Here is a 15,504-nt window from a genome sequence, read left to right on the forward strand (position 1 = left end):
TTTGTGATCTGGTTTACAAAAAACCTAGGCTATGAACCTAGTAACACATATTTTTGATGCCGATTTTGAACGTACTGCAACATTTTTTTAGCAAGCCTGCCCCGAAGTCAACTGAAGCCACGCCAAGCTTGTTGTTTGTTGTTCTATAATAAACATTGCGACTACATATTACAAAGTTCGCGTGAGACATATACGGCACAAACTGAGCGTCCTGTAGCGTTAAAACGGTCGGCATCATGTCATCGGGAGTTGAAGACGTTTCTTTGCCCGCCTAATTTTTGTGAACGTGAACTCGGCCGCATTTCGCCGCATCGTGGTCGTCGTGGTGTGGAACGTAGGGCTCGCCGCTTCGGAAGTCTTTGTTGATTTCGTGTGTTCTGTTATGCTGTGTACTAAATGCCTGACGACGACATTACGCTACCTGCATCGCTTGCTGTGCGTAAAGGGGAATGCTGTTCTGATTAACGGAGTTGAAACCGTCGGGGAGGGGGGGGGGGGAGGGGATAGAGGTATACAGCTTTGCTGTAAAAGTCTTTTGTCTTCGAAGCACGAAGCGTTCTAGCTCGAGGCGTAAAGGAGAGTCTCTGTGTTTTTCTTTTTTTTACTATGCTTTTTTTTCTTTATTGCATATAGAACAAACAGGCACGTGAATGACTACGACGCTGGTTTAAAACACATCAGTGTCGGTTTAAAACCCGCTCACCGAACTTTGGTGGTCAAAAACTATCATACACATCGAAAGAAGACAATTCTTCTAAAATTGGTAACCACGTAAGCTCCGGGCACTGCATATTAATTACGCGTTACGAAGCGCTCTAGCGCGAGGCGTAAACGAGTGTCCGGGTGTTGTAGCACCGTGACATGAGAGGACGATTACGACGACGGGAGATGCCAGCCCCAGCCCCTAAGCGGCTCGGCCCCTAAAAAGAAGTAGGTGCCGACAGAAGTAACTGGAGCATGGGAGCTGTGGCCGAACCGCATAGGAGCACCGTGTAGTTGCACCGGCGGTAAACGAAAGGGGCAGAACACGCATGCGCGCCTGCCGACGGTGATAGCATTAAGAATTTTTCGGTTTTTCTTCGTTAGGCTGCTTGGTTTTATTAAAAGCTTTTTAGCAAGAGATTTCCTCCTCGTTCATTTTGTAAAAGACATAAGCATGTGCCCCATGCACAATGCATGTGCTCAGCCATCTCACAAGCGTCAGCTGCTTAAGTGGGCTGGGAAATTATATGTACTGTTCCTATAAATAAAGATTCCTATTATTATTATCCGCTCGTACAGCCGGCTGTGAGGTAGGTCGGGGCGCCAAGACAGCACATGAAAGAAAACAGCGTGTTTACGGAGTCACGAAACGTTTTCGTCCGCGGTCGTACAACCGAATGCACTGAAGAGGCAAAGTTCTCGCACAAGGGTAAAGACAAACGCAAGCGAAAAGAAGAAACTTGTAGAGCAGACACGCAACTACACACCGCAACTAGAGCTCAGCGGACCGGCGCACGCCGTCAACGCAGCCGCCTAAAGTCCTTCCAACTCGCGACCAGAGCGCCCACCCGGGAAGGCACAGTCGGCGCAGTTACGAAACTGAAATAAGTATCTAAAAAAAAAAATGTTGCACGACTAGACCGCGCCGAACAGCACCGCCAAGCGCCGCCTCAAATGGTCCACAGGATAAAGCTGAACATTATTCTGTGGTCTGGTCCACAGAATAAAGCTGAACACTATCCTGTGGACTGGTCCACAGAATAAAGCTGAACACTATCCTGTGGACTGGTCCACAGAATAGGCACTGCGAACATTGTTAGCTGCCGTGGCAGCACCCATGACCACACGCGATTGTAGTGTCAGATTTTCTTCTAGCATATATTAGTATGAAACTCTGTGATTGTAGAAACCCCACATTTTTATTTCACTGTCACACAGTATTTGTGCGTGGTGGTGTGAATGCAGAGTTGGGCCTTCCCGAGCAGTTTGACCGCATCCTTCTGGACGCCCCCTGCAGTGCACTGGGCGGACGGCCCCGATTGAGCTACGAGCAGTCGGCAAAGGCGCTGCGCTCCTATCCCCCACAGCAGCGGGCACTTGTGGAAACGGTAGGTGCTTGCGAGTTTCATTCGTGACGCAGGCGTGCCTGTCTGGGCAGGTGACTGTGAGACAACCTTACATAGCACGAATCTTCAATTATCGGTTTTGACCTCACCGTGGACTCCTTGAAAAGCAGTCCAACATTCATTTTTTCTAAATATTCCCATGATGAGGAGAATTATTTATCCGTGGAAAATCCAAATTATTTATCCGTAAACAAACTATCCATGGTAAGTCCGCGAGTATAAATTGAAGTGCCCCAGTATTGGCACTGAAAGAAAATGAGTCACAGGGCTCTGGGACCCAGCTGAAGCCACCCTTTTTACTGAAGTTTGCTTTTTAATGTTTCACCGTCACACTTCTCATCTATTCCTTCATTGCATGCTCCTCATCACATTGGTATACTTCACGCAAAAAGAGTTAATGCTCCAAACGGAAGAGTTAAAACGGAAGAGTTAATGCTCCAAACTTGTATTTTGTCTTCATGACCCCTTAATGTCTGCTGCCAACCCCTTCTTCATTTTGCTGCGTAGGCTGTGCATCTTCTCAGACCTGGGGGCGTTCTCCTGTACAGCACCTGCAGCGTGTCGTCTGCCGAAAATGAGGCCATTGTCAGTTGGGCTCTTCGCCGATTTTCAGAGATACGTCTCGTCAAGCAGGTAAAATGAAGCGGGCTTCTCAGCCCTTCGTTGTGTGATGCCGTCCAAGAACTTTGGTTGTCCCAAAGCACACAGGCAGCAGCCATTTTGTGTAAAGCATTTACAGTGAAATCTCGTTGATACGTTTTTCACGGGAACCAGAAAATGAAATGTATTATTTGAAAATTGTATTATCCAAAGAGGTCGAAAATATGCATACTCTGTCAGCAACTCACTTTTATTGAACGTTGAAGTTCCTGGCGAATTTGTGCGGCACTTTCCTGGTGAATTTGTGCGCCACTTTCTTCTTTTCAGCATCCAGGACTACATTCTTCTGGAACGTAAAAAAGAAGCTAGAGGTATCTTTCGCTTCGCTGGGCGCTGTTTTGTACAACAATTAGTGTCGTGCCATCAATCGGTGAATCCAGCCACTGGACGCTTGGAAGTCTTCAGTGTGCAAGAAGAGTGTGGATATGTGAAATTTTTCGCGTAGAATTGACCCTTCGACGTTGGTTCCTGTCGCTCTATCTTCCTCGAAGCATGTAAGCAGGATGTCTTCCGGTGCGATTATGATACATTTCACAAGATGGTGCAGTGTATCGCCTGACGTGCCATCATCATTGGACGGAACAGCCACACCTGGAAGCGATGTTTTCGCCGCAAAACCGGCACTGCCACGGCCTCAGCGGCTCCGCAACGTACAGATCATGCCTTGTTGGAAAGCAGTTTAAGCTAGTGTAGCGAACAGTAAACGTAAAATTTCTAGAAATGTCGGTCAATATCCACTTTCGCGATCGTATTATCCAATTTTCGGCAAAAATGTGATTGTATTAAACGCACAAAGATGCATTAATATCTAAGGGATATTGCCGGGATTAACCCTTTGAGGGTCGAATTTTTTTGAAAAAAACTTTCCCTGGTGGTCAAATTAGTTTATTGCAGATTTGGAATGTACAAAATGTCTAAAGTCAGGATTAAATGGTAAAAAATTATCAGGAACAGTATTTTGGGGTCAGCATCACTTAGAACTGAAAAATGTTCAATAGTATTTCAGAGTGTGGTATTCCTTGAAACACGGGTCTATGCACAGTGCCTTATCGCAGTCTGCATGCATAAAGCACATGTCCGATAATGAGCTGTCTTCTTCCGAAGAAAAACTGTCTTCCGATTCAGACTCGGTGAAAGGAGCAAACTCAGAGTCAGAAGAGTCATCGCGGTCGGTGTCATCAGAGCGGGCAGTTCGTTGGGCCATATCGCCGCTTTGCCGTGCATTTGAAGAGCTCGAAGGCAACCCAGTAAACGAGGACAGCGAGAATAACTCGTGCGCGCCGGTGATAAACAAGCTAATAGCAGCGCCAATATAGATAGAAATCAACTTCCGCCGCCCCCGCAACGGAGTCTCCGATTAGGTTACTTCAGTTCCAAGCAAAGAGGGCAAGAATACCTAGTGAGTGTGGGTATTAAACAAGATAAGAGCAGCGTCAATATAGATCGAAATCAACTTCCGCCGCCCCTGATAGCGAGCGCCGATCAAGTTTCGCGCGCCTCCAATGCGATCACGTGGCGAAACTGAAACCACGAAATAGTTGACACGTACAGACGCCGTAACGCGCCGAAGCCAGAAAGTTCTGTTTTTCACCGCAAGAAGGTAGCACAATCAAATTTCAAACACTTCTTGTAAGTCCCAGGAGGTGGCAGCACCTCCCAGGGAGCATGCATCGTTAATATGGCGCGAAATTTCAAACAGATGCTCGAAATCGTACCCGTACGGCAAAGACCTTGCGGGACGGAAAACCGCCGCAGTACACGTACGGCAAAAACCCTCAAAGGGTTAAAAAGAAAAACGTATTAAGCCGAAAAACGTATTGTGCCAAATCGTATCAATGAGATTCTACTGTATATAGCTATAGAATACGTGCAAATTTTTGGAATAAGCTATGATATTTTTGCGTGTATAAACCACCCCTGCACACAACCTGCAGCCCCAAGAAAAGCAGTAAAATATTATCTGCACCATTGACCACGCAATATAACCTTGCAACCTTCATGAAAAGGGAGCACTGTGCAATTATATGGCATATTTATTCAGACAGCTAACGTACCAGCAGTTTATACAAGCAGTTATACAACCGGGTTGTGTGCACCACACTAAATGCATTTTTTGATGTGGGGTTGGGCAGGCATCGGAGCTTCCCTGGGCTTCATGGCTTGCCTGTCTGGTGGATCATTACGGGATGCCAAACGTCTCCCCTCCATAATAGCAGACTACCTTTGGGATTGAATGGCCCTCAAGGGTAATCAAGGAGGGTGCGGATTTTCTAAGCAGCTTCATATTCTGTGTCTCGATCCTTAGTCCATATATTAAGTGCTGCGGTGTGACGCGGCTGAATAGCCATGAAAGAGAAAAAAAAGACTCCAATCACTTCATTTTTGGAGAAAGCCATGTGGGCAGTCAGGCTGTGTCTCTGCCAAGAAACCACTTGAGCTAGTCAGTAATGATCCACATGGCAACCCTGCACCCAAGAAGGAATAAAAATGATGTTTAACATATTCTTACCATATATTTATCTTATTGGCAAGCTCGGAGGAAACTCCAGAATTCTTGAAAGCAGCTTTCAACACATAGGCCAAGCTTAATGTGGGTGCTGCACATCAGTGTACATTAGCTCAAAAGGGAAAAGGTTACCTTGAAATATGGCATGCATTCCAATAAGAAATCTTTTGGTAGATCATGGTATGAGCTGGTGCTGAGTGATTGCTGCCTGTTCTTTCTTTTCTTCAGGAACCTCACATTGGAGGCTTTGGAAGAAGAGGTGTTGGCTTAGACGAGGACCAGCGGCTGCTTGTGCAACGGTTTGAAGGGGACCATGCAGCACCACAGGGCCGAGACTTTGATGTAGACACCATAGGCTTCTTTATGGCCTTGTTTCAAAAGGAACGTTCATGAATTAGGTTAAATAAATTAGTTCATGAGAAATAATTTCATTAATGGTATGTGATTCAACTGTGCGGCATTTATGCTGTGCTTCACAAAGATGGCGTAATGACGAAATTTGGCTCCAAAACTTGGCTGAGGGGGTGTATTAACTAAGAAGTTGATGATATTTATTGTGGTACCAGCAGAGTCGTGCAACTTACTGCATGCACGATCAGAATGTAAACTCTATTGAGTTCAAGGAATGCTCACACCAGTTTTAAAGATCAGTGTTATCAGGCTGCCGATTTCCTTAGTTCTTTGAAGTCCAGAACATTTACCCCCTTTCCGGCTGTTCCGTTCCGCAACCAGTTCTTGGCATCGTGAAGAAAAACACAAACTGCAAGAAAAACTCACAGGATATTTATTTTGTCTATTGCACTCTGCTTGCAACTCCTTTACTGATACTTGAGCAGCGTGTGAAACTGCTCGAAGCAATCTCTTGGGTGCAGGCCAGAGTTGCTGCTGCAGGTTTTGCAGAAAATTAGTTTCCCTCCTGCCTCCTTTCCTTTTCATATTGCTACAAACAGCGCAGTGCTTGCTGGTTCAATGTAGGAGCTTGTAGATAAAATGGCTTGTCCCAAACAGCCTTTCCTTGCACTCCATACGTGCTGACGGGCCCCGCTTTTTGGGTCGAACCTTTGGAAGACCCACCAGCTGTTGGATGAGGTGGCAGCGGTACTGCCGGTTTCGCTGCTCTTTCTCTGCATGATTCTGCAGCTGTGTGCTCCTCCAAATAAAAATATTGACAATAGAAACCTCTAGATACCAGGAAAAATTTTTTGCCACCTATCATTGTCTCTCGACAAAATGCGTAGCTCGCAGAGTAATCATCCGCCCGGTGCTGTCTGCAATGATCCGCCCAGGGCCTGCATGACATACCAGATTTTAGAGACAAGGAAAACATTACAATTTAAACTGTTGCTCGGGAAAAGATGGACAGGCCGCGCGGCCCTCCCACTTGGCCGTTTGCGCGCGCATTTCCTGTGCTCTTTCGTTCCAGTATTTCGTGCTGTCTCGATACTGGTCAAAGGGTATCCCCAGATATTTCGTTGGTTGCGTTGACCAGGTGACATTTTCAAATACATTCGGGGAATTTAACCAGTCACCGTGCCACAGTCCAGTACATTTGCTCAAATTAACGAAGCTACAAGTCATACTACAAAACTCTTGGGTGATACTTAGGGCGGTAGGGACACTGTCTTCATTCACACAAAAATAAACCACATCAACGGCATACGCCATAACCTTAACTTCACAGGATTGTAGAGTGTAGCCCTGTATCTGGGTATCTTGATTAATTCTTGCACACAGGGGTTCAAGATAGAGGGTGAAAAGAAGGGACGACAGGGCACACCCTTGACGCACTGATGCCTGCACTTTAATTGGTTTCGTTAATTAGCCATTAATCAAAATTCTTGTTGTACAATCCTTGTATGCCATTTTCACTCCTTGTAAGATTAATTTTCCTATTCGGACATGTTCAAGTATTTTAAGAAGGACCTCATGATAAAACCCTGTCAAATGCCTTCTGAAAATCAGCAGGGTTTGTAGTTGGGCAAGTTGGTACATAACTTTAACAAAACAGCGCGAAGCACGGGACAAAGGAAAGACGAAGGCTACACAAGCGCTGTGTAGTCTTCGTCTTCCCTTTGTCCCGTGCTTCGCGCTGTTTTGTTAAAGTTCTGAAAATCTATCTGCAGCATAGCCACCTTCCTGTAATCTATGTCACAAGATTCCGAGATACTTCTTGCTACATGAATGTTAGTAGTTATGCTTCGGCCCTTGATTCCGCATGTGTGGTGGGGCCCAACTAACGTTGTAATGACTGCTTGCATACGTTGTGTGATCACCTTCAGGAATATCTTATAGTCTGTGTTAGTTAATGTTATCGGGCTGTATCCCGTGATTTTCACGATGGATTTCAGTGGCGCCCCTACAGGCCGCGCTCGAGGCGTATAGTGCCAACACTGTTTTATTTTACCCCCAGGGAAACCCTACAGCTGCCCTAAAGAGTCTCCCGCACGTCTCTCGCCAGAAATACTGTTAAATTCATCCGCATTGTCTCGAGTGTTCTGTCGTAAATTCTTTCAAACCTGCGTTGACTATTCCTCTTACTAAGAACTGTTGCAAGCCGGCACACCGGCACAGTTTAGCAGGCATATGCTTGAGTGGACACAAGAACATCTCGTATTTACGGCTGTCGGCGTCGAAAACAGCGCGAGATGAAAAGGAATTTTGAATATTGAGAGGGCTGAGAGCAGGAGACACAGGCTCAACGCGTTCATTTCTCAAGGATCCGTTACAGAGGTCAGGGGCCAATGCAATGCACATTATTTTTGAACGACCGGAGACAAGGCGGGAACAAAAGCGACCGTCAAAAAATGCTTTGTTGTCGTCTGCTGCCCTTGGGTTTAAAACAGACGCTGATATGGAAGATTTGCAGGCTTCGTGAGTCAAAAAAAAAAAGTTAAAAAAAAAAAAGAAACATTGTCAGAAGTGGGATTCGAACCCACGCCCGGAAGACCGGACTGCGACCTGAACGCAGCGCCTTGGACCGCTCGGCCATCCTGACAAGGCGGGAAGTTGCGCTGGCTGAGCCGGTGCCAGTATCAACGAGGTGCACAAAGACAGCCAAATGGACCTTTTTCCATTACCGGTCCCTCTAGCGGCCGCCACGGCGAACTACAAATGGCAGTAAGGCACACCCCCAAGAAAGTTTGGCTTTCGGAGAACTCGTGCACAAAATATCCTGGTCCTGCTGCCCCTCCCGCACTGACCCGTCACCCGCACCTTTCACATGAATGTCACGGTAGCAGGCGAACGTTCTCGGGACTGGTGGTGGTGATTTATTAACAAAGGAGGGAAGAGAAAAGGCCTGGGGATATTGTTCGCAAAAAGGCGAACGTTCTCGGGACTAATCTGCGGTGTTCGAAGCGACCCCCTCCCCTTTTTTTTTTTTTTTCATTTTTGTAACCCCCTCACTGGCAGCCATGTGCTGGCAGCGTGGTCAGTCTCAAGCGTCTTCGCCCCTTTTCTTAGAAAGCCATTATTGTATGCACGTACCAACCCACCACGAGGAGTCCAAAGAGAAAAAAAAAAAAGAAAACGTGCAGATTATAGCCGCTCCCTAAGCAGAAAACCAAGGGGCGCGCTTTTGTTTATTTTGCCCGAGGCGCCTGCCAAGAATGGCGGACCTGCAGCCCGCGCATGCGCAGATCGCTACTGGAAAAAGGTCCATTGTTGTCAGTGGGTCTAGAGTCACGGAGAACTAAGAAAGCCAGGGAGGGAGCGTGTTGCAGAGAAAAATGAGGGCTATCCGTAGAATGTGTAGAGGCCCTCCTGTTACCATAGGACGTATCACTTAATTGCCAGTGCGAAAGATAATTACTCGCGAAATTTAAGATCTGGTTGGTCCCGTGCGGGACCGGATTTGATACTTGGAAATAAGTAAAGAAGACTGCGACTTCTTTAGGGATTGTGATGACGACAATGATGATGATAATGATTGTCTGGAGCATACCCCTTCCGAGAGGAATCGGCAATGCTCTGGGTAACTGTATAATGTACTAGAAGTACACTATACAGTTACCGTAATGGTCAGTTAGGATGGTGACAAATGGATAGAAAACAAAGAAAGGAGTGTGTAGCTATAGTGGATTTTTTTCACCATAATTTGCAAAAAAGAAAGAAAAAAACCCTAACTAACGCTATACAAAATACCACCATAAGCAAATGCCGCGCCTCCGCCAGATGGCGCCACAGGTCCCGCGACCGAGAGAATACGCAGTGAAACATCCCCCTCGCGAGGGGTACGATCAAATGCAGAGCATTTCCGGGGGCGCACGACGTTAAGTAGTTTGCGTTACGTTAATGTTGTTGCACTTGTGGCAACTGCTGACGAAAGAGCGCTCGTCAGCAGTAATTTGAATGAGTCAACGATATAAGGCGTGTTCGTAGCGTCCCATTCTGTGTCGGCTTTGTGGCGCAGTGGGTAGAGCACCATGTACATTGCGTTCCGCCCGCAGGGTCGAGGGATCGAAACCGGGCGCCGGATAGTATTTTTTTTATATATAGTAGGGAGGGGTGCGGACTACGGACGTCAACGCGGGTGACATCGTGAGTTACTGAAATGCTCTGCATTTAAAATATAGAACTCGAAAACAAGCTAGGGCCCAGGTACAATTAAGGCATGCTAGCCCGTGTGGCATAACAAAAGTTCGGAGTTGGAGGGAGAACTGAAGGGAGAACATGCACTTGCGATATCTCTTTCAGATACCGTAATAACCCGATTCTAACGCGCACCCTTTTTTCCGGAAAAATAGGCCGAAAAATCGCATGCGCATTAGAATCGGATACAAAACTGAAACTGCCGAAACAGCGAAAATTTCGTCCCACCCATCGCCATCGCCATCTCAAGATGGCGCCAAAGCCTTTAGCAACATGGAGGAAGACTTCCTCCATGTTTAGCAACAATTTTTTGAACGGAGGAAGCATAAGCGCCTATGGTTTTCTATCGGCGTTCACACAAATCGTCAAATCGTTCCACTTGCGCACTTGATAACAGCAATGGCAGCAGCGGCTCTCACGCGTTCAAAACGAGCGGTCGGCTGAAGCGTGCAGCTCTGGAGAAGCTCGTGGAATGGGCGTGCGAGGCGTGGGCCACGATCCCATCGACCATGGTTGAACGTTCGTTCAGAAGTGTGGCATCGCGAACGCTCTTGGCGGCAACGAGGACGAGATGTTGTGGTCAGCGGAAAGCGACGAGGAGTGAGATGAGTGAGATTACTTCGGGAAATAAATCGCCCATTTCTCCCGCATTCGTTTGTCTGGGTTATAAAGTTCCGTGCGCGTTACAATCGGAGGTGCAAGTTTTTTTGTTTTGTTTTTTTTTTGCCAGGAGAATCGGGTAAGTACGGTACATGATTGATTGATTGATTGATTGATTGATTGATTGATTGATTGATTATTTCGGATGGAGGTGAAAACTAACCTTCGGAGGAATAAAGTCCTTAATTTGAAAATTTGGATTTGAATGCTTTGCGTGGTGGACGCGTATACTGTCCCTTGTCAACAATCTACTATATTTTCCCCTTAGGGTAAACCTGCAGCTGCCTTTGGAAATCCTTTGAAAGACATCCGCATTGTCCTGAATGTTCCGTCGTGGATTCTTTCAAGCTTGCGTTGACCATTGTGCATACTAAGAACCGTTGCAAGCCGCCGGCATGCCGGCACGTTTTAGCAGGCATGCTTGAGTGGACACAGAAACATCTCGTGTTTACAGCCGTCGCCATCGAAGACCGCATGAGGTGAAAAAAAATACTTTTTTGAGAGTGCGGAGAGCAGGAGGGTGAGGCTCAAAGCGTTCATTCCTCAAGGATGCAGTACAGAGGTCAGGGATTAATCGGACCAATGCAATGCGCCTTATTTTCGACCGACAGGAGATGAACGAGAGCGACCGTTAAAAAATGCCCTACCGTGGTCCGCTGCCCTCGGTTTAGAAGAGACGCCGATGCGGAATATTTTTATCCTTGCGCGCATATTTCTATTGTGTTTCACGTGTAAAAAAGTGCACAAAACAATATCTGTCAGAAGTGGGATTCGAACCCACGCCCGGAAGACCGGACTGCGACCTGAACGCAGCGCCTTGGACCGCTCGGCCATCCTGATAAGACAGGAAATTGCACTGTCTGGACCGGTACCAGTGTCAACAAGGTGCACAAAGACAACGCCAAATGGACCTTTTTCCAGTAGCGATCTGCGCATGCGCGGGCTTCCGGTCCGCCATTCTTGGCAGGCGCCTCGGGCAAAATAAACAAAAGCGCGCCCCTCGGTTTTGTGCTTAGGGAGCGGCTATAATCTACACGTCTTGTTTTTTTTTCTCTCTTTGGACTCCTCGTGGTGGGTTCGTACGTGCATACAATAATGGCTTTCTAAGAAAAGGGGCGAAGACGCTTGAGACTGATCACCCTGCCAGCACATGGCTGCCAGTGAGGGAGTTACAAAAATGAAAAAAAAAAAAAAAAAAGGGGGGGGGGGGTGCTTCGGACACGGCAGATTAGTCACGCGGGCGTGCGCCTGCTACTGTGACATTCGTGTGAAAGGCACGGGGACGTTGGGTGCGGGAGGAATTGCAGGACCAGGATATTTTGTGCACGAGTTCTCCGAAAGCCAAACTTTCTTGGGGGTGTGCCTTACTGCCATTTTTAGTTCGCCGTGGCGGCCGCTAGAGGGACCGGTACTGGAAAAAGGTCCATTGTTGTCAGGGGTCTAGAGCTACGGAGGATAAAGAAAGCCAATGAGGGAGCGTGTAGGAGAGAAAAATGAGGACTATCCGTAGAATATGTAGAGGCCCTCCCGTTACCATAGGGTGTCATGTCACGTGTACATCACTTATCAGTGCAAAAGATAAGGTACTCGCGAAGGATCTGGTTGGTCCCATGTGGGACCGGATTTTACACTTGGAAATAGAAGACTGCGACTTCTTTAGGGACTGTGATGACAATGATGATGATGATGACGATGATGATCACATTGTCGGCAGCATACCCCCTTCCAAGAGGAATCGGCAATGCTCTAGGTAACCGTAATGGTCATTACAAACTAGGATGGTGACAAAAGGAGAGAAAACAGAGGAGTGTGCAGCAGCGTCTACGAGGCAGAAAAGAAAACCTAAACGGAAAGATAGCCTGCCGGCAGACATCTTATATATCTGATTTTCTTATTTTGTTTTTAGATATTAATATACCGACAGGAAGTGAGAACAGCATGGGCGATAAAGAGCCTAAATGCCCATTTCGTCACCCACGCTGACGCGGACGCACGCGCGGACACAGCGGGCACTGTCATGGCGGTTTTCAGTGTTGCCAAGGGGGAGGAGGAGGAACAAACGTTTATTTTACGTATTCTTTCCTCCATGGGCGGCCGCCTTAGTCCAGGTAGCCGCGTGCAGTCGCTGCTCGGGTGGCCCGCTGGATCAGGTTTTGCTGGTCCTGCAGGTCCGAGCTGGTCGACGGGCATTTCACCATAGCGCATTCCCACTGCTCGGTAGTAGGTGAGGAGAGGGGGAGGGGTGGTGTGGACAGAAGAATACGAGGTGGGGGGTTGTGGCTGGGGTGTCGCAGTCAGGGCAGTTGTAAGTGAAACGGCGGGGGGAGATATGAGACAGTATGGTGCCGTTGTAGAATTTATTTGTTTGGAGACTTCGCCAGATGCGGGATTCTTCGTTGGTGAGTGCAGGGTGTGGAGGAGGGTATTGTCGGCGGGTGGGGCGATAGTGCGCTAAGATATCGGAGTAGGTGGCTGGCAGTGGGTGTAGCCTGTTTGTCATAAGTCGCGGGCCTCATCGGGAGTGCCCGGTAGTGGAGTTCGCGGGCCGCAGCGTGGGCTGCTTCGTTCCCGGGGAGGGAGGCGTGACCTGGGGTCCAGACGATTGTCACTTTAGGAGGTGGCACTAGGGCAAAAGAAAAAATTTCCCGATAAACTTTTGTGTGAATACCATCTATAGGTTAGAATGACTTACCAACCCACCCATGCATGAACACAGAGATAACAAACGGCAGAGACCTCCCCTATTCCACCAAATGTCACCTCCTATATAATTCCCCGCTATGCCACTTCTGCGAAGCTCCTTGGACCCTCGTCGTTTATTTAGTAGGGGGCTGCAACCACGCCCCGATACACCCTCCTAATCCCTGCCATTCTTCCGACGTGCTTTAGGAGAGAGCACTGACCAACTCTGACTGCAATGATCAGCACATGCCGATATTTATGGTTCCAGGGAAAATTGTGGAGCCACCCCAAAAATGCTCAACAAGGTTCCAGAAGGAATGGAGAGCCATTCCGAGTGCCCCTGACGTTACCGTCCTTAAAGTCGCACGGTGCACATCCATCAACATTAAACTACCCAGAACAGAAACCCCAAGAAACCAAAGTAACAGAGCCTCAATACCGTTCGTTCTGTCAGCAGGGGACACTCTGTAAACTGCACAGCAGTAATCAGCACTGTTAACAGGTCACCAAAATCCACATTTGGGCTAGAGTCGGCTTTGGTTCACCGTAACCGCGATGAACACGAGAGGACAGGGGACACACGACTGCGCTGCTGTAGTGTGTCTCTTCTTCCTTCATCTGTGTCTTCAGCACTGTTTACGATGAATTGGCAACACGTCCCCTGCTCTCAGTGCGTTCACCCATGAACGCAGGCTGCTGCACTTTCCTTGCTTCGTCTCGCATTTGCTTCTTTCACTTTAACTTTCAGCAAGACACTGTGGATAATATTTTGATCAGGCCAGAACCTTTGCAGCAGGCACTGAAATAACTAAATAGAAACGCCGTGCATAGCTATAGTTGTGCTGCCTTCTTGAGGAAAAAAAGGTCCAACATGATGAGAGCATGTGTTTACTCTCATCAGCCCTCAAGACAGGGCATAAACTCGGCAACAAAGAAGTGGTAATTTTGAGACTAAGTTCAGGAGCACTTGTCAGGTATAACCAAGTCAAGTGGGAGACGAGTGACCGCAAGGAATAAGCTTGGGCGCCTTGGGAACAACGTTCTTGAAACAGCGCAAAAAAGTCGCGGGCAAGGCGTAAAAAGAACACAGCGCAGACTAACAACTGGTGTTAATTGCACGAAAAAAATACTAATATGCAGTACTTCGTTACAACAAAGGAGGGAAAGCGGGGAGATGCATTTCGAGCCGTCACTGCTGTTCACGTGTTATCAACAGATAATAGGCAATTTCTTTGTCTTGTTACGATTGATCGCGCCGCTACCCTGTTCGCACGTGCTACAACTTTGGTGTGGCGCGGGGAAGCCTCGTGCGCTTGGTGGCAAAGCCAACCTTCCTGAAACAATCTACGACACGCAGGATCGTGCCCGCCGCGCGCGCCCTTGTTGGGGATGAATTGCGCCCGCGGCAATTGCAAAGCGAACTTCTAGCGGGAACGCGTTGAGACGCGAATCTGCGTGCGGACGCCTCCTGTAGATATCTCTCCTTTTCACCTGCCCAGATTCAACGTGCGCCGGTTATCACAAGCTCAGGAAAGAGTCTTCTTGTGTGTTCGTATACTTTGTTCGAGACGTGTGCAAAGCGCTGGAGGCAGCGAAACCGTTGCCGCTTCTTTGCATAAATTCCGCCGTATATGGGTGGCTCGTATCAGTCGACATTGAGGGCTGAACTAAGAGCGCCCCTGTGCCCGTCAACTCCATGCTGTTCCTGTATCATCACTGTTTATCTTGCCATGCAGAGAACCAGTTAAGTTTGCTTTCGGCTCTTTGTCGTAAACCCCAAGGCCGTACTTATGCTCGCCGCTCGTCCACCATGCTACCACTACATGACAGAGGCGACGGAGCTCAGTACGGGGACACGTTCGCCACGGGGACGCGTACGTACACCGCGGCGGGGCGAGTGGGGTAGCGTTCTGCTAAGGCGTGTCCAATTGCTCTCATTGCTCATTACTTATTGCTCTCTGCAGCGCTGGAGAATATTAAGCGTGATTTAATTTTTCCGTTCAATTGCATCCACTCCAAATTAGACAGCCCGAAATTAATGATCTCTGTTCGGCTAAGGGCGCCAATGCGAGCACTCCGTTCCGACATGTGCATTGATGTAACGACCACAGAGATGCTGTCTACCGTGTGCCGTGTGCAACGCGTGTGTAATGATGATTTTAGAGCGAGACTTTATTACTTTCGCCGAGCGGTTTTACCGCGGATGCGCAAGTTCACCTTTTGACCGCAGACACACCCCTCGAAGCGCATCGCGTGATTCGCCGTCCCGCTTTCGGCTCCGCGCACAAGGCCCCGTTT

General features: G+C 48.0%; 1 protein-coding gene and 2 non-coding genes across 3 annotated transcripts in view; 1 reads left to right on the forward strand and 2 right to left on the reverse strand.

The window, feature by feature from the left end:
* Positions 1–6,283, forward strand: part of LOC144146113 (tRNA (cytosine(72)-C(5))-methyltransferase NSUN6) — a 30,039-nt gene extending 23,756 nt beyond the window's left edge. The window contains exons 7-9 of the mRNA XM_077678061.1: positions 1,948–2,090; positions 2,616–2,741; positions 5,503–6,283. Of these exons, the coding sequence (XP_077534187.1) occupies positions 1,948–2,090; positions 2,616–2,741; positions 5,503–5,667 (434 nt within the window). The 3' untranslated portion in view covers positions 5,668–6,283. The remainder of the gene's footprint in view (positions 1–1,947; positions 2,091–2,615; positions 2,742–5,502) is intronic.
* A 1,902-nt stretch (positions 6,284–8,185) lies between these two features.
* Positions 8,186–8,269, reverse strand: Trnal-cag (transfer RNA leucine (anticodon CAG)). The gene has a single exon. It is a non-coding gene; the product is annotated as a tRNA-Leu (tRNA).
* A 3,011-nt stretch (positions 8,270–11,280) lies between these two features.
* Trnal-cag (transfer RNA leucine (anticodon CAG)) lies at positions 11,281–11,364 on the reverse strand. Its single transcript has one exon. It is a non-coding gene; the product is annotated as a tRNA-Leu (tRNA).
* Positions 11,365–15,504: the final 4,140 nt, after the last annotated feature.

Source organism: Haemaphysalis longicornis, unplaced genomic scaffold (assembly GCF_048455015.1).
Source record: "Haemaphysalis longicornis isolate Haplotype H1 unplaced genomic scaffold, Haemaphysalis longicornis Haplotype H1 scaffold_7, whole genome shotgun sequence".
NCBI lineage: Eukaryota > Metazoa > Arthropoda > Arachnida > Ixodida > Ixodidae > Haemaphysalis > Haemaphysalis longicornis.